At 49.7% G+C, this 23,825-nt stretch overlaps 2 protein-coding genes across 3 annotated transcripts in view; both read left to right on the forward strand.

The window, feature by feature from the left end:
• Positions 1-12,898, forward strand: part of ILRUN (inflammation and lipid regulator with UBA-like and NBR1-like domains) — a 33,335-nt gene extending 20,437 nt beyond the window's left edge. Inside the window, exons 4-5 of one of the 2 annotated variants that reach the window (XM_063356918.1) lie at positions 1,143-1,471; positions 6,722-10,261. In XM_063356918.1, coding sequence (XP_063212988.1) covers positions 1,143-1,471; positions 6,722-6,730 — 338 coding nt within the window. In that variant the 3' untranslated portion in view covers positions 6,731-10,261. The other variant, XM_063356916.1, reaches the window with a different exon arrangement.
• RPS10 (ribosomal protein S10) overlaps positions 1-23,825 on the forward strand; it is a 134,102-nt gene that overhangs the window by 67,314 nt on the left and 42,963 nt on the right. The window lies entirely within an intron of this gene.

Below are 23,825 nucleotides of genomic sequence, written 5' to 3' on the forward strand. Positions count from 1 at the left end.
TTCAGCAGGTTGTGTTATTGGAAGGTAACATCCCACGGTCTTTAATTGGGTCGTAAAATGCAAACTAATGAGCCCAGCCCTGTTGAACCCCAGGGAGGTTCTGTGGATTCCTGCTCCTGGGGGAGCCGTGGTGGTAAAACCCAGCAGCAGAAGTACCTGCTGTCTCCTTCCCCCCGGCTACCAGTGGCAGCAGGAAGGAGCCCCTTGTAGGTTAACACTTGGCTGCAGAAAACCTGGAAACAATTACATGTGGCACGAGGTGCTGTTATTAGATCTGCTGAGGCGAGATAAGGTATTGCTGCTGTTCTTCCTCATTCTCCCTCTCCGTGCCACAAAGCAAAACTGGAGCACACTTAATGGTGAGGTGGAAAAAAAAAAAAGCAATAAAACTGGATTTGGTTACATATCAAGAAATGTCTTTATGTAAATAGGCCATAATGTTTGCATGAAGTGTAAATGAAGTCGTAGGTAAAATAACAATCTTATCTATGTACAAGAGGCAGACATGCACTAGGTAAGAACTGTAAATATGTTTCTTATTCTAGCCAGTACTTTGTGAATTCCTGTAATAGTCTACCAAGCCCAGTTATCTTATCCACCTACTGTGAGTGTTTTGGAACAGGAATGGAGATACTTTGCAGTGAATTGTCATAAACATAATTACCTTCAAAGTCACCCCTTTTGTTGTTTTATGTTAATAGTCCAGCCTTTCAAAGCTAAACAAAAAACATTGCCTTTTCTTTACTGTCAGAATAGAAGGCTGGCTGTGATATCTCCTGGCTCTCATTTCAGTCTTGCTGTGTAGCCTTGGATAAAGTCACTTGAGGTTTTCTTTTTTCAGTGCATCCTATTGGTAATCTGAAATATAGAGCTTGGAGTTGTCATGTCAGTTTGTTTGTCATGTGTTCTTAGCTGGTTCATGTAAGTTCAGTAGGAGTAAAACTTGCCTAGTTTTCTTGAAAGATTGGACACTGCATTAGTGCTAAACCAGTACTTCTAATGTTTCATAAACATGTATTTTAAATAGTCAGTCTTTGTTCTTGCTATTGTAAAGTAAGGAATTTGTTTTGTTTTTCTCCTTCTGCCCCTTCTTCAAAAACTCCATGTAATGACAGCTCGAGTCTCTGTGTCTTTTTCCACAGATGTCATCTGGGTGATCCTCAGCGTGGAAGTTGGAGGACTTCTAGGTGTAACACAGCAGCTGTCATCCTTTGAAACGGAGTTCAACACACAGCCGCATCGCAAGGTAGAAGGAAACTTTAACCCATTCGCCTCTCCACAGAAGAACAGGCAACCAGATGAAAACAACCTAAAAGACCCTGGGGGTTCCGAGCTAGGCACAATCAGCAAAAACACATGGGGGCCTGCTCCTGACCAAATCGAACAAGATCAGAATGGACTGTCACAAAACTCTGTAAATCTCTCCCCCAGCAGTCACTCGAACAACTTGTCGGTAGTGACATACAGTAAGGTAGGTGCCCTGGGAGAACAGGAGAATGGGTAGGTGATGAGACCGATGTATGTAATAGTTCTTCGTTACAAACTGCAAAGCCCTTCCCTTCTGCTTCTGCCAGACCTGCTAAGGAAGGTTTTGAATTTGACTGTCTGACTCTGCCAACTCCTCATGTTATATCAAAATACTTTTGCCTCTGATAGACTCTACCAGATCCACCTTTTTGTTTTTTTGCTTCAAGTCCTTCTTAAAATTTATATAATCTTGTCTGGGTGCTGTAACTATTAGTGGCTGGAGCCCGCTCCAGTTGCGTGTGCAAATAAGTCAAAATATCTCTCTAGATGTGCTCCTGAGTTTTAAATAATTTTGAAAAGAGGACAAAAATAACCACACCCCCAAACCCTAAGATTAACCAGATAACTACTTCTTAGCTGGTGTGGGGAGACTACAGAGCTGAACATTTTGATCCCAGAAGCTCCCTGTCAGGAACGGTCCATCAAAGGACTATTCCTGTCTGTGTCCTTGTCTTGTTTATAACTGTAGGTGACTTTCAAATTATCTTTTCTTTAAATCTCTCTTAAAAGCTTGCTTGGTGGGTGCTATATGAGTCTGAGTGATATTTTGACTGGTTTTATTTGCTTGTGTGTGAAAAATTAATTGCAGGATTATTTACAATTCAGAATCCACCTGTTAATGCAGCCAGTATGTGTAGGTGTGTACTGTCGTATGTCAAACTAGTTTGATTTTTAAAATCCTTTAAAAATGCTTTACTGTACTTTAAGCAGGCTGTGTAGGACAATAACACTTGGTTGCTGAATGACTTAATAAAGCCCTAATATTAGTTCACCTACAGCACTTTAGCTCCTAACTGGATGAACTGCCTGTCCTCTACCAGTGGATCATATTTTAGTGACCTACTTCGCACCAGGGCTATGCATTTTTTTTTACTGATGGCATGCGCGGGATTAACTGTTTGACAGACTACCAATCACCTTTCCTGTGTTTTGCACCCCAAACATAAATTGCTGTAAGCTGTATTGGCTCCCGCTTCAAGATTCTTGCTCACTAAAAGTGAAATGGATGGCTTGGGAAGTGATTAAAAAAATAAAGCCTTTCACCTGTAAGTTCAAATACAACCTGAATTAGCAGTGACTGAAAGCCACTGCCTTTTATGGTTGCTCGGAGGATAGTGGTGTTCCCTGAAGAAAGAGACACGTTCTTCTGACTCCAGAAGCCGTCTATATATGGATACAGTTTCTCTGTGTAAAGTCTATCTCAGGTGCTTCAGGTGGGGAGTGCTGCCATGCGGCTGGCTGTTGTATGCATCCCAGCAGAGATTGGTAACAGCTCCGTGTATCCGTTGATGGAAAATAAAGATCAGTTACCAACTACAGCTTTGGTGAGATGGTGGACTTAGCTAAGCCTTTCATAGCTAAAATACTAGGTTTAATTTAGGTGGGAAAACTCAGTTCCACTTTTGGTGGTCAGCTTTAGGCTGGAGGTGGCTTTCCCCCCCCCGCCCCGCCCCTTCCCTGTTTTCTGAGTGCGGAGCTTGTCAATCGCTTCATCGTTGGTTTGCAGTTGCAGGTGGATGGATGTGGAACTGCTAATATATGCGCTTCTGAGAAAGTTCCGGTGTAGAAATCGTGGATGTGGGGTTTTGGCAGTAATGTGGCCTTCAGTTTTCACTAGGTGTCTCCCTGTAGTTTTTCCCCTTACCCTTCCTAGTGAGAGGAGAGTGGTGTGGGCACCGGCAGCTAAGGTGTACCAACAGACTCTCCTGGCTGAGGAGTAAATGCTTTGTCTCTTCTAAGAATGTAGGTGTAAGAAACCAATACTTATTAGTCATGCAGAGGACATAGCAAAGGTCAGCTATGCTATGGAAAAGAAAAGCCAAAAAGGAGAGTGAAGTACTACCAGAGAGGATTTCACTGAAGATTTGACTAAATTTGAGTAAGCTGATTTAGCTAGTAACCCAAAGTTCACAATCAGCACTCTTATGAGATGTGAGCCATTATAATCTAGCCTCAGATGTAGGGTAGGTGGCCTTTCTCCCCTTTTTGTTGTTGTTTTTTTGGGTGTGTTTTGTTTCTTTTTGTATTTACAGAATATTCTTGGGTGGATTTGAGGTGGATTATCTGAGATAAAATCAGAAATTTTGTTTCTTGCTTCAGAAGGGATAACTTTATGGTCCTTTTTGGAGATGGGGTGGGGTATGTGAAAGCTTATTGATTTCTGAATTTTTTTCTCTACTACAGTGTTTCTATTTGTGACATAATAAAACAAGTTAGTATTTCCTTTGGAGGCCGTTATTAAGGTAGGTTTGCAGATCAGAGTCCTGTTCCAGCCTCGCCCTTCCTGTCTAGGGTAGGACGTGTTCTGCCACAGACTTAATATTCACATTGGTACAGTACTGTTTCCATAGTGCACAAATTTGGGTAGATTTGACATCCTAGATACTTGGTTTCCTTTCAAATAGCTGGGTGAACATGCTCACTTTCCGTGGCGTAGGTCTAGCCCTATTGCATGCCTTCTTCCTGCAAGCTGGAAATCCTTCTGGAAAACAAGATACTTAATTTTTTTCTAAAAAGGGGTAACGTGTAAGCAGGATACCCAACTGGGGATACTGCTTAAGAAGAAAAGGGCTTATTGAAGGTGATGTCAGAAGTATTAAACCACCCGATTAGCAGATGGTGTTCCAGGACCTGTTAGGAAAAGCTATCTGGCCCACCTTCCCCGGGGACTTGACCTGTACTCTGCTGCTTGAGAGGGGTAAAGAAAACTATTGCATTTGGAGATGCTGTCTTGTGATTGAAAATTGATGTGAAAGGCTTTATTTGAAGTTCCAGGAGCAGACAAAAGAGAACTGTGGGTTGGTTACGTAGTTGCACGTTGGGATTCCTGGATTTTATTTGTCTTGGGCAGGACCTCTAATATTGTTGTCTGCTTTTGTGTACCCGGGGAATGGAGTGAATCCCTAATCATGTTTGATACACCATTTGGTGAGATATAGCAAAAGGATAAGTAAGGTCTAGTTAAGGTGCTCGGGAGGGCCCATGTCCTGTATTTAGAAATAATATCAGCCTTTAAATATTTCTCAGATCACTGTGGAGACTTCCTCTCTGCCAAGAGGTCGTGAAGAACCCCAGTCATGCATGAGACCATGAAATCTTTGAGATAAAACTAGCAGTTTCTGGCATCTGCAGCTGTAAAACATACTAGAAATTGCCAGACCTTGTTTGTATTATTCTCCCTCTGGTGCAAATGAGCAGGTGTGACTTGTCCTCTAAAATTCCCTGTTGGAGTCAGGATCTCAGTGACACTGATGTGCCATCTGCTGCTGGATTAGACAAGTATATCAATGTTTCACGCGTGGAAATGTTCAAAATACTTTATATACAGCAGCATAGAGTACACAGTTTGGATGCTCTACTCAGTGAAACAAACTTTCCTAGGAAAAAACCCACTAAAACAAACAAGATGCTGAATTCCCTGTAAGCAGATAAGATGAAATCTCTGATCTGGTTGAAACAAAGGGATTGTGATCTTTGTTCCTGCTGTAGTGTATGCCTTCCCTGGGTCCACCCTGCTCACCTTATCAAATAAACTGCTGGAAGGTTGTAGACCAGGGTCTGTGTTCAGGGCATTGCTTTAAGCATGTTTTCGTTATGTCTATTCCCAGTGGAGTTTTTGCATGTTCTTAGAATTAAAGATGTGCTTAAGCGCAGGATAGGACGCTTATCTCGGGATAGGGATGAGCTGTATTGGAGTCCAGATATACCCATGCATGGGTATTTTATTCTCCTCTTTGGCAATCGCTTTCTCTCTGTATTCTCGAGAGAGATGAGGCTAATATAGCTTCCTTCTATTTACTCACTCCTGTCTCATAGCAACACTGTCGAGGTCACTGCTGCTCTCTTGTGACAGTCTTTTACATTAAAAGTGCAAGATGCAGTCTTACAGTGCCTGGGGAATGAGAGTTAAATTTCTTAACTAAGGGAAAAACGTACAGGTTTAAATGTCTAAAAAGATCTGAAGTGGATAGCCATATACTGACATTCAGATTGTACTTGTCACCTATATGTAAAAAAAAAAAAAATATATGTCTAAATCTGTTGCCCGTATGTATTGAGGAATTGATGCTTTCTGTGTAATGCAGAAAACTGCATGTAGAAGTTCTGATTCTGCAAAGATTTGCCCGTACAGAACAATTTGCATAGTCACTGTCATAGCAAAGGACGTTCTACAGCTTGTCTGGTATTAATCTGTTCTGTGTGATACTCTTGCTACTCTTAGAGACCCAGTGAAATATAAGCATATGTGGAGTTCACAAAATTAAAATCTAAACACCTTTTTTCCCCGTGTATTTATGCTCCCCATAATACTTCATTCGGTGTGGAGCTGAACTCTGATCCGTGCTACTTGACAGCTTTCTACATGTAAGGGGTAACTGAACCCCTCTCTTCCTTAGAGCCTTTAACTGGCTTCCCCTCTCCGAGTTTAAAAGTTGCTGCTCCTTCTAGATGCGTGCTTCTTCCAAACCAGGGCACTCCGATTTGCCTATTTTTGGAGTACCTTTGTAAACTTTAGACAGATTTTTCTGCTTGAAACTATTTGGGTACCACACTGTATCTGTGGGTAAGGAAGATGCCCCAGAAATGCTTGCTTCCATGTAGAAGAGAAGCTCCTCCTGTCCTGATATCTGGGCTTCAAACTGGGCTAGTTACCATGTGCTTAAACTCACGTAGACCAAAGCGGGAGAACGTTGGACTCGGAACTACCATAGCTACTCTTTGACAGCCCCACTGCTGCGTAGCATCTGCAGGCTAAACTGGTGTTGCATGAGCTGGTTTGCTTATTTGGTGAAAGCCTGATGTGTTTGAGCGCTGCATGTTAGCTCATCCATGAAACCTGCCGCTCCGTGTGCTTTTGGACTGCAGGAAATGTGAGATAATCTGATTTTTTAGCTTCACTTTGCTCCATTGCAGGCCGACAGAGTTTCCCTGTTCTTTTCTCTCTCTGCAGACTAAAAGCACGCTGTTGATTAAGTTACAGGAGCTAAGTTGTTGCATGGTAACTTAATCGCGTACCCGAGTCCTCATGTACTCCATCCGCTGTGTGCATCTAAACCAGCCCTGCCAGCGGCTGTGCTGGCAGAAGGTTCTTAACTTCCTGGTGGTCTTAACCTGCCACGCCATGTTTGCACAGCATGCATGGAATGAGAAAAAAAAAAAGTGCTGAATACTTTGTTCTTCTGTTTGTGTTCAGTTTACGTAAGTTAGTCAAGAGAACTCTGCGTAGTTTGGAGCAGCGCTGACTAGGAGCGGCCCAGGAGGTGACGAGGAAACGGGGACTTGTAGCGTTGTCGGATGCTACTGTCAGTGTACACTGGGAGAGTCCTGTATTGCTTTGCAGCTCTGCACCACAAACTCCTGTCTCTCCTGATGTGTACCTTTTCTTGATCTTGGCTCAGTCACAAAGGTGAAATAAAGATAGCTATTTGAAAGCCTGTGTGGTGATGGTTTATGAAAGATTAACTTCATTTTATTTCTAGCACAGGTGCCTTCACTTAAAGAGCTCAGTATTTATAAAAGCTTTTAACTTTCCAAAACATCTCAATTCCCTTCTAGATACAGAAGTCAAATGATAATTTATGCCAATAACTGTTGTGTAGAGCCTTTTCTTGAAAACACGTGGTCCTCTGTTCTCACATTATTTGTGTGTATGAATAGCCAGTACGCCTTCACTAGCAAGTTAGCAATTACTTCTGTGGAAGATATTGGAAGAACTGAAAGTAAATTTGCAAAGCTGCAGCTGAGCTTTTCATAAAGACAGTGATCTCATTTTGAGAATAGAAGGGAATTCACCCAAAATAGTGCGAATAATTCTTCGGTTGAAATCACTCAGAAAAACTGCAATTGTATGCAGAATTATTTTTGCATGTTTATGATGTAAAATATTGCATACAAAGGATAATTATTCTTAAAAATGCCATGTAATGGAGTTTGGTATTTGCATTGAAGCAGTAACTGAAGTTTTCAGGTATCGAGATGCTATTAGACTGTGCACGATGAATAAATGTAATGAGAATGAATTGCCCTGCAGAGCGCGTGCGTCTTAGTGAGGGAGAAAAAAGAAAGTATTCTTATTTCACAAAGGGTAGAATATCGTGCTCAGGGTCTCATGTTAATCCAAGTCTCTATGCTTGATCTTAAAGAAAAGAAACACGTGGGTTTTAATTTTGTATGTTCTCATGTATCCTAATGAATCTGACGGGTAAGTGAAATGCAGTGAAGAGTGGCAATCCAAAAAGCCGAGATTTTGGGCTTTTTCTTCTTGGTGAATTTGATTGCATCAGGAGGAGCTAATCTTGGTGGCAGATTTTGGGAATGTTCTTGGAATTGCTGGGGAGAGAAGCTTCTCTAGGGATGGTGCTGGTTAAGTGATGTGTAGCAAGTGGTACAAAGCTGTATACGCTTAGTAACCTGATGCTCTGAAGGTGAGCTAAATTCTGGTTTTAATTAACACATGATTAGCATAATTGTGTGGCTTTAAATTAGATGCTACAGAAAATAGTATCTGAAGATCCAAAGGGTTTTGCTGAAAACAAGGTTAATAGCGTCTTCCCAGGGTGTCTCTGCAGCAAAAGGACTGATGAACTGTTCTCGTGTCTGACTGAAGCTGAAGACTCCGGACCGTGTCCTGATTAGCTCTGCTAATTCTTTATGTCATGGGGTGATGCAGACGTTGTGGCTTATGGTGTGCACACGTTAAATCAACGAGGTTTCACCTGTGACGTAAACTGTAAGATGCACGAAGGGTTCGAGGCCGGCTGCCCCAGCAGAGGGAGCCGGCAGCTGGGAGAGCTGGTGCCCAAACCACTCTCCTGAGCCTTGGGAGCGCTTGCCAGGCAGCATCCGCACACAAAGCTGCCTCTGCAGGTAATTGAAAGATGAAGCAAAGCCTGGCATGTGTGTCTGTACAGGTAATCGGCAACAAATCCTGTTTTTCTTCTGTAGAGCAAGAAGCACAATAGCTTAATCCCTCTGAGGTGAGACTGCTTAGGATCTTGCTTCTAACATTGCTTTCCTTCTGTGTCCTTTGGGGTTTTTTTCTGCACCTATTCACATTATTTTAACGTTTCTCTTCTGCTCTTCCCCTTCCTCCTGTTTCAGTGCCTGTATTTTTTGGAAATGTTGAATATCTCAGCCTCTTGATTTTAGTGGGAGCTTCTCCTTTCTGAGGTGAACTGTTGTGCTGGAGCCTGCAGGGTGTGATCTTTTGAAAACCTTGCTTTACAAACCGGGAGTGCAGCATATTCCTAGGGTAGAAGCGTGTTTGTTTTCCCGTCACTTGCATGTATTTCTGTCTGCAAACAGCAATTTCCAAGTTTCTGGTCTTCCGTACTTCCCATGCGGTTCATGGATGTCCTGTTTAATTGTCTGCTAATCCCCCTCTCCTGGTTGAATTTTGAGAGCTGCCGACAGGTGCTTCGTGTTGCCATTGTCTTGTATTTTGCTGCCTGATATATCCTAAAGAATTAACTTTTTCTTACCAGCTGTAGCAAGATTACAGGCTTCTTATAGTGTTTCCTTTATAACATAGATAAACAACAGAGCCCTTGAACTTGGGTTTTTGCAACTGGGCTTAAGCTAATGAGGTTTATCCTTTCTTTATATGAGTCATGTTCAAGACTCGTTGCTTCGTGGCTCTGTGGCTCATGCAGCGAGGTTGTTAGAGTTGTAGGAAAACGTGTAGGAAACAGTATATTTCCTTTGAGATTTACCCTGTTAAAGGCAAAATGGTGAAAACCAAAGTCAGAGCTTCACTTAAAGACTGAGAATGACTTTGTGCTAATTGGGCCTATGGCTGTCTTACTCAGCAGCGTGCTGGAAAGAAGCTGGACTGTGCTTAAAAGCATTTGCATAATGGTCTTCTGACTTTGACAATGTAAAATATTGAGCGTTTTGCCCTTGTCTCACTTCTGACCTGAGTGTGTGTCTGGATCTCACAGGAAGATTTTGTGTGTGGTTTGTACCTTCGTCATTATGACAAATTTTATAGCCCTATGAGTTGGGAGATGTCTTGCCTGCCTGTCGGTCGCTTTCTTTTGCTTCCTGATGAAACCTTCGATAGATGATTTGAACAATAGAAATTGCAGAAAGGAGTTCCTGTTAATTTGAGACCTGTTACTAGATCTGTCATTTAGGTGACTCACTTCAGGATGAAAAGGAGGGAAAATGGGTTCTGTAGTAAGCGTTTTGATTTTTTCAGTTCAATATGGTGGTTGATTTTTCACTTGAGGAAAACGTATATTGTCATCTTGAGAGAGCAAAAGTGGCAGTTGTGGGAACGTGGATTTCCAAATCTTGATGATTTTTTTTTTCTTAAATAGACTCTTCTACCAGTTACAGCCGCCTCCTTTAATATTTGCTGTAATCTTTACAATAGACTTGTGAAACTGCAGTTGCTTGGCCTCGCAGGTGTTGTAGCATCCATAGGGGATTTTTTGCTCTGGTGTAGAAAATACAAGTAGCTTTGTGGCCCAGTAACACCTGGCTATTACCTGGCCTAAATAACACCTGAAAGAGGTAAGTGGACAGCATCTGACATCTCTGGGGAAACCAGCTACAAGCACCGAAACCCGCGTTGTAGGAGCGTTTCATAAGGTTGGACAACAAAGGTCATGTTGGTGGGTAAAGGGTTGAATGTGGATTCGAAGCACTGGGATGGGGTGGTCAGTATTTGTAGGTGTACACTGATCAATTTTATTGCTTGCCTGTTGAAATTGATTATGTCTCCAACTTTCTTTCAGGGTTTCCACGGTCCTTATCCCTTCGGACAGTCTTAAAACACAAAAAAACCACAAAACGGGTATTGACAAGAGGAGAATTTAACAAAGAACTGACTTTGGGGGGAAGGGAGGGGGATTCATGTGGCAGACAGACACAACGTGGACCCCCCCCTTCTCTGCCTCCGTGTTCTGGATAAAGAAGAAAAAACAAAAGCCCAATAACTTAAGACTAGCTGTTTCCAGAGGAAGATACAAAATCTAAGTATGCATGTGTGAATGCTGGATTTCAGGAGTGTTGTTAAATGCTATGAGAAAGAAAATATACCAACACCATGGGTTGGTTTGTTTTTTTTTTTTTTTTTTAGAAATCATTCTCACACATAATTAGGTAGCTTAAAAAGAAGTATAAAAAATGAAAATGAAAAAGCCATCTTTAAAAAAAAAATTTTGCCTACAGAGCGGTTGTAGTTTGAGCAAATGTTTAATTTCTGTTTGTTTCTTGTTCATATTTTTTTTTAAATAAGGGACAGCGTGCATTTTTACGGAACTGTCATGTTTTGCTTGCTACCGAATGGAAATTTGCTTAGCATCTTCTGGGGTTTGTGCAGTGATTTCTTTTTGTCGGACATTTTTTAATGACAGGTTGGGTCTGCACCCAGCTCTGCATTTTTAATATCATCGTCTGGTTTTAGTTACCAACTTTTTTTATCTTCTTTTATTTCTTTTTTTTCCTTTTTGGTTTGGGTGTTGCTGTTAGTTGTCCTGCATGTTGATGGAAACCGTGCTGAAGACCAGGTCTCAGTATCCAGTTGGAGAGAAAGACTCTGGGACTTCTAGGATCACATGGAGGGCTCATTCCCTCCCTCTTGTACGTGAAGTACACACAAATACACACCCCCATTAATAAGAAACGGATCTATTAAAGTTCCAGAGCTGTCCTATGTGGTTAGCATTTTAAAATACCTTTTTGTTAACTCTTGATGTACAGTAGCTGTGCCTAGAGCAACCGAGCAAGCGCATCAGTCTTGTGCCAAGAGGAAACTCTTCTTCTGTAGGTGTAATTCACTCGGTAGTAGTTGCAAAGCTTTACAAAAGTCATGTCTTTTTAATTTTGAATCTCCCGTCTCTCTTACAGATTATAAGTTTGCATTCATTTCTGCTGTGATAAAATATTAGCGTAGAGGCTGTTTGTTTGCGTTTCTGAATGCAGAGCAAGAGTTAGCATCATCAGGTGGATCCGGCTCTGTCGCCTTGTATTCATTCGCCTTTATTGTCCTGGCTCGTCGCTTCATTGAGGCTCTTACCTTCTCCAGGGGCTCTCCAGGGCTTGGTATCAAAGAAGGGATTGCTCTTCTAGAGGCGTGGGTTGCTCTGCTCTTCCTCCAGTGCATCTTCCTCCAGTTATGGATTGGGAAGGCCAGTGCGAGGGGAGGGAGAGTGGCCTCGAGTGCTGTGGTGGCTTTCTGAAGTGCTGTCTCACCACAAATCCTGCTGAAGGGGGGCGAGGTGAGGGGACGCCATCGTATTTGGAAACCTGAACAAGGCTGGAACAGCCATCTGCCAAAGATGCAGTAACATGCAAAGCTCCTACCTTCTTCCAAATCCTTGCAGTGAAGACTCTCGTTCTCCTTGCTGGAGCAGAGCGCAGGCTTGTGCACGGTGTGTGGCTTTACACTGGTTGCTCTTGACTAGTTGTATTTTCTTGGTTGGTTTTGAATGGGGGATTCATTTTCATTGCAGCTACCAAGGACACTCTTATCTTGGTGCATACAGATGGCTCTTGTGGAGGGCAGTGGGAGTTCCTTCTGTCCAACAGAGGAAGAATTGAGCGATGGATTTTGTTTGTATTTCAGAGGTTCAGTTGTTAAAGGTCACTGTTATCTACGTCTCCCTTCAAAAAAAATCTGTTTGCTGGGAGAAACAAGCGTAGTGTAAGAAGTTATCTGCACAAAGGAGGCACTGCAGGGTTTGGACTGTTAGCCACTTACACCCGCAGTTTAGCGAGCACCTGCATCTGTCTCAGCAGTTCGCTAGAGCTGGGTTAGTGTTAAGATCCAGGGTGAAGCCGTGGAAGGTGGTGCTGCGCTGCTCAGAGCAGCTGTAGCGTTCGGTTCTTGTCCTATAACATCACTTTGCCTTGGGTTAGTTATCTCCTCTCAGCATTCAGTCTAGGGAACGATTTGCGTCTCTGGAATATAGCGTGGGCAAGTGGATCCTTTCTTCGCTCCCTCCTTTCCGAGCAGGTGGCTTGTGTGACAAGCTCTGAAAGGCATGAACACGTACCTGAGCATCACCTCTCGCAGTGCTGCTGCTTCCCTTCTGAAGGCATCTAAACGCTGGAGATTGCCGTTTGTCCAAGTGATGAGGTGATTCCTTATCTTTATTAGCTCCTTCTATCAGCTGTGTAGTGGAAGGGGGAAACAAATTAAGGTCTGAGTCTGTATGTTCTAGCTGGTGCTGCAACCTTTGCCTTGTGTCAGCTTGAGGCATCTGGGAGACTTTTGAACTCAGATACCCGCACGCTGGCTTTCTTCTGCTCCCGGCCACGTATGCTCCTCCCGTCTATAATGGCTGCCACATTCGTGTTCCTGTGCTGCTCCTAAGACTGAATTTTCCTTTTCTTGAAAAAAAAAAACCAAACTTGCATGCACCCCAAGTAGTCGTGTGCTTTCCCACTCAGAAGGCATACTTGTTCGGCGCAGACTTGAATTCTCTCTCCAGAGCGTTTTCAGTCTGCGGGGTCCTTGTGACAAGGGTCACTTACCTCCAGGGTGTGAAGAAAGGCAGGGCCAGAGCCGAGTTGCTGCTGAAATCTGCAACCTCTTGCTTCTCCCATCACCTCTTCCCCAGGTAGCTGAGCGGGAGCGCTCCTCTCTGCGGGAGCCATCTCTCTGCAAACGGCCGCACAGAGCTCTGGATGCTTCGAGGCTGAGGCTGGAACCCTGGCTGTGACCGTGGAAGAATGTTTAAATTAGTGGCTGCTCCCTCTCTGGGTTTTTCCTCGAGTTTAAAAAAAAAAAAACAACTGTTTCACTGAGGCCAAAGGTGGTTTTATCTCCTCTGGTTCCTTGGAGCCTAGTGGTGCAGCCAGCCCTCAAATTGCTCTTGCTGTCAGGTGTCCAGCTTTTAAATAGGGGGATTTGAGATGTATTCAGCAAAGCTCTTTACAGGCGATTTCAGGGCACCGTGACTGTACTGGTTTCCGTAGGGCTGATGCATTCAAATGCGCGGGGTCTTAACGTCGGATGCGTGAAACAGCCTGGTTTTTCAGAAGTGCTGAATGCCAGATATTTTGGTGAGCCTGAAGGGTGTGCGGCAGCTCGGGTGACCTGATGCAGGTGAGTTAGACACGTGGAACTCAGGCCTGTTGGAAACGGGAGGAAATCCTTAGCAAGTGGAGACTGGTGAACCAGTAGAGGGGCTGTTACCCCAGTGAGGCTGGTGTTCCTGACTGGGGGAGGGACGGGGCGGGTACCCACTGGTACGGGAGGGTGCAGTGATGGAGAGGCTGCAGCTGGCTCCAGTCTGATTAACACCCGTCTGTCTTGAAGTCCTGAGAAGGAGGGAAAGTGAGATCTTCCTTAGCCCCCCACCCCTCCAAAGGAAAAAAGATAATGCGGAACATCTCCGAGGGTCTCTAAATGGATCAACGTGAGCCACTTTGGATGTGTGGTATCGCTAATATGAGTTGAGTGATGGCAGCCCAGGCCTCCCCCTCTCAGCCTAGGCAAACCGGAGCACGAAATCCCCAGGGCTACCCCAAAACTGGCCATGCTGGCTGGGGGGGGAGCTGGAATCTGCTGCCTACATCTCAGGAGCATCGGATTCAGTCCCCTCCAAGGTTTGGAAGATGCGGGTCCCCCCACCGAGGGGCAAAGCCGTGTGGTCAGAGAGAACACGGGCAGGAGAGCATGGGGTCTGCAGGGTTAGGAAATGCACGCTGTCCCACGTCTGGGTTTCCGTTGTGTGTTTTAAATATTATTTTTTTTCATGTGTGAGTGCGTGGGTGGTTCTGCAGCCTGTCTATTCTCTCTGGGGGGAGTGCATGTGTAGAACAGGATGGTGTGTTGCCTCATTGAGTCTGGGAGAAGTCCTATGATAGCACATTGGGGGTAAAAATAAAGGAAGCTTTTTCCTTAATGTATAAATGAATATTTGTATGATTAAATTAACACAGAAAAAAAATGTTCTGTAGCTGTTGAGAGTTTTATTGAAGCTGCAAAAAACTTCTGAATCTGTCATCTTGTAGTTAAATGTACCCAGCTTGCTTCTGTCTCCAGGGTGTTTCCAGGCACAGTACCTTAAACCCAATTCTAGCCCTGTCTGTACCCCAAATCACTTTAAAATCACAACAAATTCAGGGCGTATTGAGTTTATCAAACAACCTTTCCAGTCCAGGTGATGGGTACAAGGATGAGAGGCCCCTGTGGAGCTTTTTGTGAAGGGCGATGGGGTAGAAGAGCCTGTGAAGAAGAGGTGGGGGGGCTCACCGCAGTGTCTTGCTAGAGGAGGATTCCCGCCGGGGCCATCCCAGGTGGTGCTGGCACGCTGTTACCGCCTCTGGTTATACCTGTTCACCGACGTCGGCAGTGGATGTCCCTCCTTACAAGGTCAGGTAACTTCTCCACAACAACGCTGTGTCTCCTCCCTGCCCCAGTCCTCGGCCGGGGCGCGCGAGGGGATGGCGGGGGCTCAGCGCGGTGCCGATGCTGGGCTGGGGACGGCGGGGATGGGGGCGAGCACCGGCTCGGCACCGCGCTGCCGGCGCCTTCCAGCTGTGATCCGGGCTGGAGCAGGAGGGGAGGCAGCACCGAGTGCAGATGTGTGGAGGAGTTTTGGTGATCCTCACACAGGGCTGACCAGCACGAAGCAATGCTGCAGCCACAGACCGGTCCTTAAATGCTCCTCGTGTGGCTGGTTTGCGTCCCATCGCTGTGCTCGGAGCCCTGGCGCAGCGCGGCAACGCTTCGGGCTTCAAATAGCAGCAGACCAGACCTGCTGCTTCATGGTCTCTTGGCAAGGCAGGAGAGGAATTTGGAATTTTGTTTTGTTTTTGTTTTTTTTTTTTCTTCCTATCCCCAAGGGAATTCCAGTCCTCTTCAATATGTTCACCAATGACCTGGAGGAGGGTTTAGAGTGCACCCTCGGCAGGTTTGCTGATGACACAAAGCTGGGGGGGTGTCTGACACACCGCAAGGCTGTGCCACCATCCAGAGAGACCTGGGCAGAGAGGAACCTTATGAAATTCAACAAGGGCAAGTGCAGGGTGCTGCACCTGGGGAGGAACAACCCCCTGCACCAGGACAGGTTGGGGGTGACCTGCTGGAGAGCAGCTCAGTGGAAAGAGACCTGGGAGTCCTGGGGGACAACAGGGTGACCATGAGCCAGCGATGGGCCCCTGTGGCCAAGGAGGCCAGTGGCATCCTGGGGTGCATCAAGAAGAGTGTGGCCAGCAGGTGGAGGGAGGTCATCCTCCCCCTCTGCTCTGCCCTGGGGAGGCCACATCTGGAGCGCTGGGTCCAGTTCTGGGCTCCCCGGTTCAAGAAGGACAGGGAACTGCTGGAGAGGGGACAGCAAAGGGCCACCAAGATGCTGAGGGGACTGGAACATCTCTCTGATGAAGAAAGGCTGAGGGATTTGGGCCTTTTTAGTCTGGAAAAAAAAGCTTCTGAGGGGGGATCTTATCAATGCTTACAAATACTTCAAGGGTGGGTGTCAGGAGGATGGGGCCAGGCTCTTCAGTGGTGCCCAGGGACAGGACAAGGGGCAACGGGCACAAACTGGAACATGGGAAGTTCCATCTCAATGCGAGGAGGAACTTCTTTGCTGTGAGGGTGGCAGAGCCCTGGCACAGGCTGCCCAGAGAGGTGGGGGAGTCTCCGTCTCTGGAGACATCCCAAACCCGCCTGGACGCGTTCCTGTGCCACCTGCTCTGGGTGACCCTGCTCTGGCAGGGGGTTGGAGGGGATGATCTCCAGAGGGCCCTTCCAACCCTATGATTCTATGAATATCTGCTGCTCCCGTATACCAGGGCGGGAGCTCATGAAGGTCTCTGGTGGGCACCTGCATGGTCACCTCGGGCTGATCCTATCACCCAAGCGACCCCTTGCCACTCGGGGCACCTGGCCCAGGCGTTTGCCTGTATAACCTATGCTTGGAGCAGCTTAGCTGAAGCCAGTCTTTTGCTTACATGTGACTTTGTTACTAATCCTTCCAAAAAGCCTTGATATGTGCGCGCAGGCTTTGCTTTTTAACATTTGAATAAATGCCTGGAGCTTTCATGTGCTGTTTAAGCTTGACTGAAAGCCTTACTGGGAACAGACATCCTGCTGCCTCTGCCTACGGGTATTTATTTTGTGCCTTGAAAAGAATGCACCCCTTGAGCTCTTGGTGCTCACGGGTGTCTCCGAGCCTGCTCTGTTTGGGTAGGTTCGGATTGCCCCCCCCTTCTCCCTGCCCAACTTCTCATTTACTCGTTATTTGCTTGAAAGAATCTGTTTATCTTTAGGGTTGCAACCTGTCGAGGTTTGCCAGCGCGGGACAATACTATCACACCTTCCAATGCTGTCTCCCGAGCGGGCAAATAACTCCAGGGATGGTTATAAGGGAGGTTGTTCCACCACCGCGCTCCCCACGCCTTGCCTGGGTGCGGTGCGGGGTGGCGAGGCAGGAGGCCAGCTCCAAGGCCTGCCGCAGTCGCCTCTGAACTGCTTGGGTTTGCTTTTTCTGCTTATTTAGATTTGTTGTAGGGGAAGCAGATCGTTGCCCATTAAAAGTTACAGAAAGAATTCTGGTTTGAAGCAGCTTTGGGTTTTTTTCGGTCCCTGAAGCGATGCTGCGGCAGGCAGGAGGATGTTCTCCGCTGGGTGTGTGATGAGTTGCGGTGAGGAAGGTGTGCTCAGCGCGCTGGGTAGTGCCCAGGACCGACTGCCGGCCCTCGCTGCATCCCATGCTGCAGGATGTGCTCCAAAACCTCCCCAGCATCACTCCGCGTCCTCCGGCCTGCAGGTGGGGGCTCCAGCAAGCACCTGCCTTCCAGCAGCAGCACCTGTACCTGCAGCAGGGAAGAAGAGAGCAGGTTTTTTTGTGATTTTTATTATTATTTTTTATTATTATTTTTCCCCGCTCCTACCTGCTATATCCCCTAAATCGCGTGGCACGCAGCCCACGGTGCACCGCCAGGGATTGGCGCTGGCTTCGCCTCTTCCTTCTCCACAAATCCTTTGGGGATGCGCAGTGAAATACTAAGGGACCGAGTGGAAAGCAGGACACGGTGGCAAAGGGGATGCTGTGAGGGCAGCCGTAGGGAAGGGGTACGGGATCTGCGGGGCGTCAGGGATAACTTTTAGTGGCGGCTTTCCCTGGAAGCTTTCTGTAACCTGTCCTTGGTGCGCTCTGCCTGCGCCCTACTTGGAAAATACCCAGTTAAACGAATTATTTAAGGAAGTCTAATCTCAAACGTTTCCTACCCCATTCATAAAACAGCTGAGCAGTAAAAGCACGCGGCGGAGACCCGGCGAGGAAGCAGATGGCACGCGCGGGCAAGGACCAGCCCTGTTTGCCCCATGGAAGCCCGAGGGCTCAGCTCTGTGGGGCTGGCGCAGGAACTGTCTCACCTGTAGCCTGTCCTTATCTTGATGATATCCTCCCTGCAGAAGTGACACTTTCACAGTAATCTAAAAGGCTTAAGTGGTGGGGGAAAAAAAGTACGTTTTTCACGTATTTACGAGTGGATTAACCAGGGCAGCATCCTGCGAGGCAGCTGGGCTGTGCTGCCAGTCGGTGACACTGTAGAAATCGTGGCTCTATCTTCTGCCACGGTGACAGTGTTGGGAAAAGGGCAATGCTGGGACCTGGGTGGAGGGGTTGACCTGGATGGGGTGTCCTCCGGCCGGAGGAAAAGCTCGCCGCCGGGTTTGACACTCCCCGAGGTTTCCCGGAGGCAGCGGTCCTGGCTCCTGCCGGTCAGGGCTGTGTGTTTGAACATCTTCTGCACAAACCCCGTTGTGTGACCAGTTTCCCCGAGGTTCCCATGGGCTGCCTGGGCTCTTCCCCCAGCTGAGCTGTGCTGCCGCTCAGGCTGAGGGTGTTTGAACAAGCCTGAGGCTGGAGATAGGACGTAATTATTCTCCTTCACCAAGCGGTGTATTTTTTCCAGCAGTCAAGTGCCAACTCTTCACCTCCGGGGCTGTGCTAGGTCGGCTGTTCAGGGGAATTCATTAAGGATCTCTACAAACAAGGATAAAAACCTTCTCGAGAGCTTCCCCACTGGCTGGCAGGGCTCGGCCCTGGGCTGACGCCGTGTGCTGGTCGAGGTGTGTGTGCTGTACTGGGAGAGCTGCCTGCAGGAACGAGCCGAGCGATGCTGACGCACCTCCGAAATCACGGTAGAACTCTCCAGAGCCATCCATCTCTTGCAGGCAACTGTTGAAACCACTGTTAAAGCGTCCCGTAAACTCCAAGCAAACCCCGAATTTGGACGGCTGAGAAGAGAGCAGGTGCGTGGGTGGGGAAGGCCGTATAGGATGTCTTGTGGAGCCCTCGCGCTGGTGGCTGCGGTGTCTCCATAGCGATCTCCCTTTATTGACTTAAAAACAAGGCTCCTGCTTCCCAGCTGCTGCTCCGGAGTGCAGCCGCTGCGGATTGAGCAGGGAGGGTCGGGGTGAGCATCGTGTCCCTGCACTTTCCCCTCTGCCCCGCTAAAGCACGGGCGATGACGTGCGTTGCTGGTGGGGTGGTGACAGCCGGGGACGCTGTACCCCGCAGCTGGTGGAAGACACCTGGCCGGGAGGTTGGACTGCTTCGTACCCAGGTCTGTTCTCAGCGAGGTCAGCGCTCGCTGTGTTTTAGAGGTGAGAGAGACTGAGGCAGGAGGTCCTGGGTGCCCATCCAGCTCTCCGGCTGTGGGACCATCCACTGTCCCACAGGACTCTCTTAATACCAGAAAGAGCCTCATGGGCATCTTGTCTTTGCTCCCCAGAGCTATGGCTCATCCCTGCTGCCCCAGCTCATAGAATGGTTTAGGTTGGAAGGAATCTTAAAGACCGTCTGTCTCCATACTCCTGCCCTGGGCAGGGACACCTCCCACCAGCCCAGGTTGCTCCAAGCCCCGTCCAACCTGGCCTTGAACCCCTCCAGGGATGGGGCAGCCACAGCTTCTCTGGGCAACCTGGGCCAGGGGCTCACCACCCTCACAGCAAAGAATTTCTTCCCCAGATCTCATCTCAATCTCCCCTCTTTCAGTGTTAAAACCCTTCCCATCGTCCCGTGGCTCCCCTCCCTGATCCTGAGTCCCTCCCCAGCTTTCCTGGAGCCCCTTTAGGGACTGGAAGGGGCTGGAAGGTCTCCCCGGAGCCTTCTCTTCTCCAGGCTGAACCCCCCCAGCTCTCTCAGCCTGTCCCCACAGCAGAGGGGCTCCAGCCCTCCCAGCATCTCCGGGGCCTCCTCTGGCCCCGCTCCAACAGCTCCGTGTCCTTCTGCTGTTGGTGCCCCAGCGCTGGAGGCAGCACTGCAGGGGGGTCTCCCAGAGCGGAGCAGAGGGGCAGAATCCCCTCCCTCAAATGACACTCTCGGGCAGTTTCCTCACCTGTAAGAGAGGAATAAATACCCTGGGCAGGCTGGACGGACGGGCTGCGTGTCCTTCTGCTTAACAGGCTGCTTGTGCTTGGCCGCAGCACGTGGCAGGAGCTGGGGAACATCTCCCCGGCTTTGGACTGGGCCGGTGGCACCGTGTCCTGCGGGCAGGGAGAGCTGCGGGAAGGCGCTTGGAAATGTTATTTATAAGCAGGGTTTGCCGGGGAAGGGCCTGGCCTGAAGCAGGTGCCAGCAGAGGGAGCTGAGGTTGTTCCTCGTTTGCAAAACCCTCCAGAGCTGCTGGATGTGGCTTTTCCAGGCTCGGGGACAGTGGCTGGCCAGGCGTGAGCTGTGTCCCCATGCACCTCTGGAGCGGCTGCCGTCCTACACCGAGCACAGCGCCGGGCTGGGGAGGGGGTTGCACGTTTCTGGGTGTGTGGGGTATATGGTCCACACTGGTTCCACTAGGCAGTGGGGTGGCATCGTGTCACCTGGCCTGTCACTGCCACCGCAGGGCTGGCATGGTGCTGCTGAGCTGGGCAGGACCTGCTGAGATGCCCTGAAGGCAGAGATGTCCCATCAATGGGGATGAGGAAGGTGCCTGAATGCCAGTGGGTCCATGCTGCGTCCAAGTTTGGAGGGTGACGTGCTGCTGGGGAGCAAAGGGGATCCGGGTGACACCACCTGGAGCCGAATGTTGCTCTGATGGGGAAGCTCGGATGCTGCCAGCCGGGAAGGGGGGAGAGTTTCCCCTTTGTTGGGACCCTGAGCCTGTTATGGGGCGGTAGGGACAGGAATTCTGCTGGCCGGGACCCTGCCCTGTCTCTCCACCAGGTCCCGTCCCTCTGTGCCCCCTCGTAGTGGTTGCTCCCACCTACCCCCGTGCCACCTCCGGCAGCGATGGGAAATGGGGGACCATGTTCTGCTCTCGCTGCCCACCCCAGGGCGATGCATGGCTCTGCGAGAGGGAGGGGAGACCCAAACCTCGGGTCCGGGGCACCCCAGACCCTGTTTTAGCAGAGCCGTCCTGCAGAAAGGGGATTTCAGCGTCTCCTGGGGCTGGCGAGGAGCAGCCCAGGCTCGGCAGGGTCTGTGCCCGAGTGAGCGGGCAAGGCTTGCCATCCAGGGGGAAAATACAGCGAGAACCTCACATTCCTCGTTATCTAATCTGCCCCTTTTTCCCTCCTCATTGTTTACCGTGGCTGGGTTTCCTCAATTAATTCTGACAGCTGTAGGCTGGGCTTGACGTCAACCTGCGGTAGCGAAGCCCAAAACCCCAGGGTGGCCTTGGATGGGACCCCGGGAGGTGGCACCAGGGACGAACCCCTCTTTGCAGCCCCTCTTGTAGGTGACTGAGAGATGCCCGTGGACCAACACTCCTGAGCTGGACGGTCCTGCGAGGCTGCAGGGAGCAGAGAGGGTCCTGCGAGGCTGCAGGAACCTCCCCTGTCCCTGCTTGTGGGATGCTTGAACCCGTCCCACCTTCGCCCCCAGCGTCTCTGGGTGCTGCTCTAATTGGTGCTGTTAATAGCCCAGAGCAGTGCTTGGCTGGACTTTGCACGGCAGAGTGTTGGGCAATCGTGGCCAGCTTCTGCCGCTGCCTTTCCGGCTACCTGGGCGAGCGCCCATCGCTTCGCCTGCCCTGGGCCACCAGAGACTGGGGGGGAAAGGGGCCTTGAGCTCGTCCTTGTTCCCTCTGGTCCCCATGCAGTGACTCTGAGACGTCTCTGCGGTGGGCACTGTAACGTTGCCTTCCTTCCTGACCCCCTCCCTGGTGTCCCCCACCCTGCTCCCCTCAGTCCCCCTGAGCTTGCAGCAGCCCCAAAGCCTCTGCGTCTGCTTCCATGGTCTGTGGTGGGATGGGGAGAGGAGGATGAGCTTCCCAAACCATGACTTTGGAGCCATCCTGGTTTGTCCGTCTCGGCAAGGAGGGGGTAAGTGGAGACTTGATGGTCTCCCCCGTCCCTCCCTGAGCCGGGGACCCTGCTCCCGGGACCGGCCGTTCTGCCTCGCCCGCGGGGAGCGGGGCGGGAGGGAGCGGGTGACAGTGCCTGAGAAGCAGGTTTGTCAGAATTTTAAAGAGATCTAAATAAATAGCGATAAGGAAACAATTATTTAAAGAGCAAACAAATGGAAACTGCTAAATGCACTTTTTTTTTTTTTTTTTTTTGCGCAGGTGAAGGGTGCAGGGCTGATGCCGTCAAATGCTGGGAGCGGGTCCCTGCAGGGGCTGGATCCTGTGGCCAGTGCTGGCCATGGTTAGTGGCCAGGCTAGGCTGGGCTGGGCTGGAGGAGCCACCCTGGGGTGGGCAGATGGGGAAAGCGCCGTCTGCTCAGCCTTCGGCTCCAGCCAGCCTGGAAATGAGCCTTGCCAGGACAAAATTTTGTTTCTCCCCACCAGGAAAAAGGTTTTACAGGTCATCTGAAAATGCCAAGCCTCAGGTGAGCCCGTTCCTGATGGGCTCAGGGTGCCACGGCTGAGTGCCGGGTCAGCGGGGACAGGGGACAGGGATGTCCCAGGCTGGGTGGAGGGGGGGGTCTGCCGCACGGATGCGTGCAAACCCACTGGCTTTGGCTTGCTCAAAGACCCTTGATGTGCTTCAGAGCAAGGATGTGCTTCTTGCACCTCCTAAGTGGGGCTCGGGATCCTGCTCGTGTTTAAGACGGTGCAATGATTTGAGGCAGGGCCAGGCTGGAGCCGGAGAGTTGCTCCCCCTTCCCAGCCCCATTGCAGGGTGCTGGGGCTGCAGGGTCGGGGGTGCTGGTGGGGAACCCTGTTCCCCTCGTGTCCCCGGTTGCACCAGTGCCACATGCCCCGGAGATGCCGTTTCCCCCCTTCGGGGCCGTGGCTGTCACTGTCAAGGCTTTGTTTCAAAGGGCAGCTTATTCCCATCCTTCCCCCCCCATGGCTTTTTTCATCAGCTTTTGGTTGGGGATTAGGCACGTGTTGACAGAACAAACATTTTGCTGCCCTCAAAATCCACCACTGAGGAGAGAAGTGACATCCTCACGCTGCCGGTGCCCCGAGCCAGCGCCGGGATGGGGAGAACCCTTCAGGGGGAAAGCGGAGCCATTGCGGGTCACGTCCTGCACCGGGGCTGGAGCCCGGCTCCCGCTCTCTTGCGGAGCATTAATCGCTTTCTGCTTTAATATCCCGTCCTGCGAAACCAGGGATGCCACTAAGGAATGCTGCCCGTCTCCGATGGGGCTTTGGCGTGCACTGGTGGCCCAGCTCTGCGTGTCCCTTGCCCATCTCCCTGCACTGGTCGCAGTTTTGTCATCCCTGAGGTTCCTCGCGGGAGCTGCTGAGGCTGAGGATGCCCGTGAACCGTCCCCAGGAGCTTGTGTTTGCCGTGGAAAAGCAACTTCCTCCAAGCTTTGAGGCCACCCCAGCGCCTGGGGAGGGGGTGAAGGCAACACAAGCTGCTGTGATGCCCTGTCCCAAACCCCAGGAGCTTATTTGGGGTCCTGCCCCCCGACACTTTTTGCCCACCAGACACCTCTGGTCCTGGCTCCCTGCTGAACCTCTGGGATGGGGGTGCCTGACGCGGGCGATGCTCGCTGGTAACGACACGTTTCCTTCGGAGCCGGGTGACTCATGGCTGAGTCACGGCTCGCTCTGCAGCAGCTCAGTGCCGTCTTCATCCCCAGCCTTCCTCCAGCGCCGCCCCCCCCCAACCCCCCCAGGTTTTCCCCTGTCCCCACCGTGGTGTGCAAGATGCCGGGGGAGTGGGAACGCGGTGCCTTCGCCCCAGAGCTGTGACTCCATGCGATGCTGCAGGGCATGGAGCAGCCTCATCCCTCGTGGGGTCTCTGTCCTCTGTGTGGGGGGCACGGGGTTGTCCTCCCCGCTCTGCTCCCCTGGGAGCTGTAAACCTGGCTCAGCGGCGTTGGGGGCTTTCTGATCCCAAGAGCGATGGGAAGGGGGGGGCTCTGTGCCCTGCCGACCCCCCCCGCCTTCCCTTCTCCATCCTGCCAGCTTACTTTGGGGCTGAGTTATGGATT

The sequence above is a fragment of the Chroicocephalus ridibundus genome, chromosome 20, assembly GCF_963924245.1.
Source record: "Chroicocephalus ridibundus chromosome 20, bChrRid1.1, whole genome shotgun sequence".
Lineage (NCBI taxonomy): Eukaryota > Metazoa > Chordata > Aves > Charadriiformes > Laridae > Chroicocephalus > Chroicocephalus ridibundus.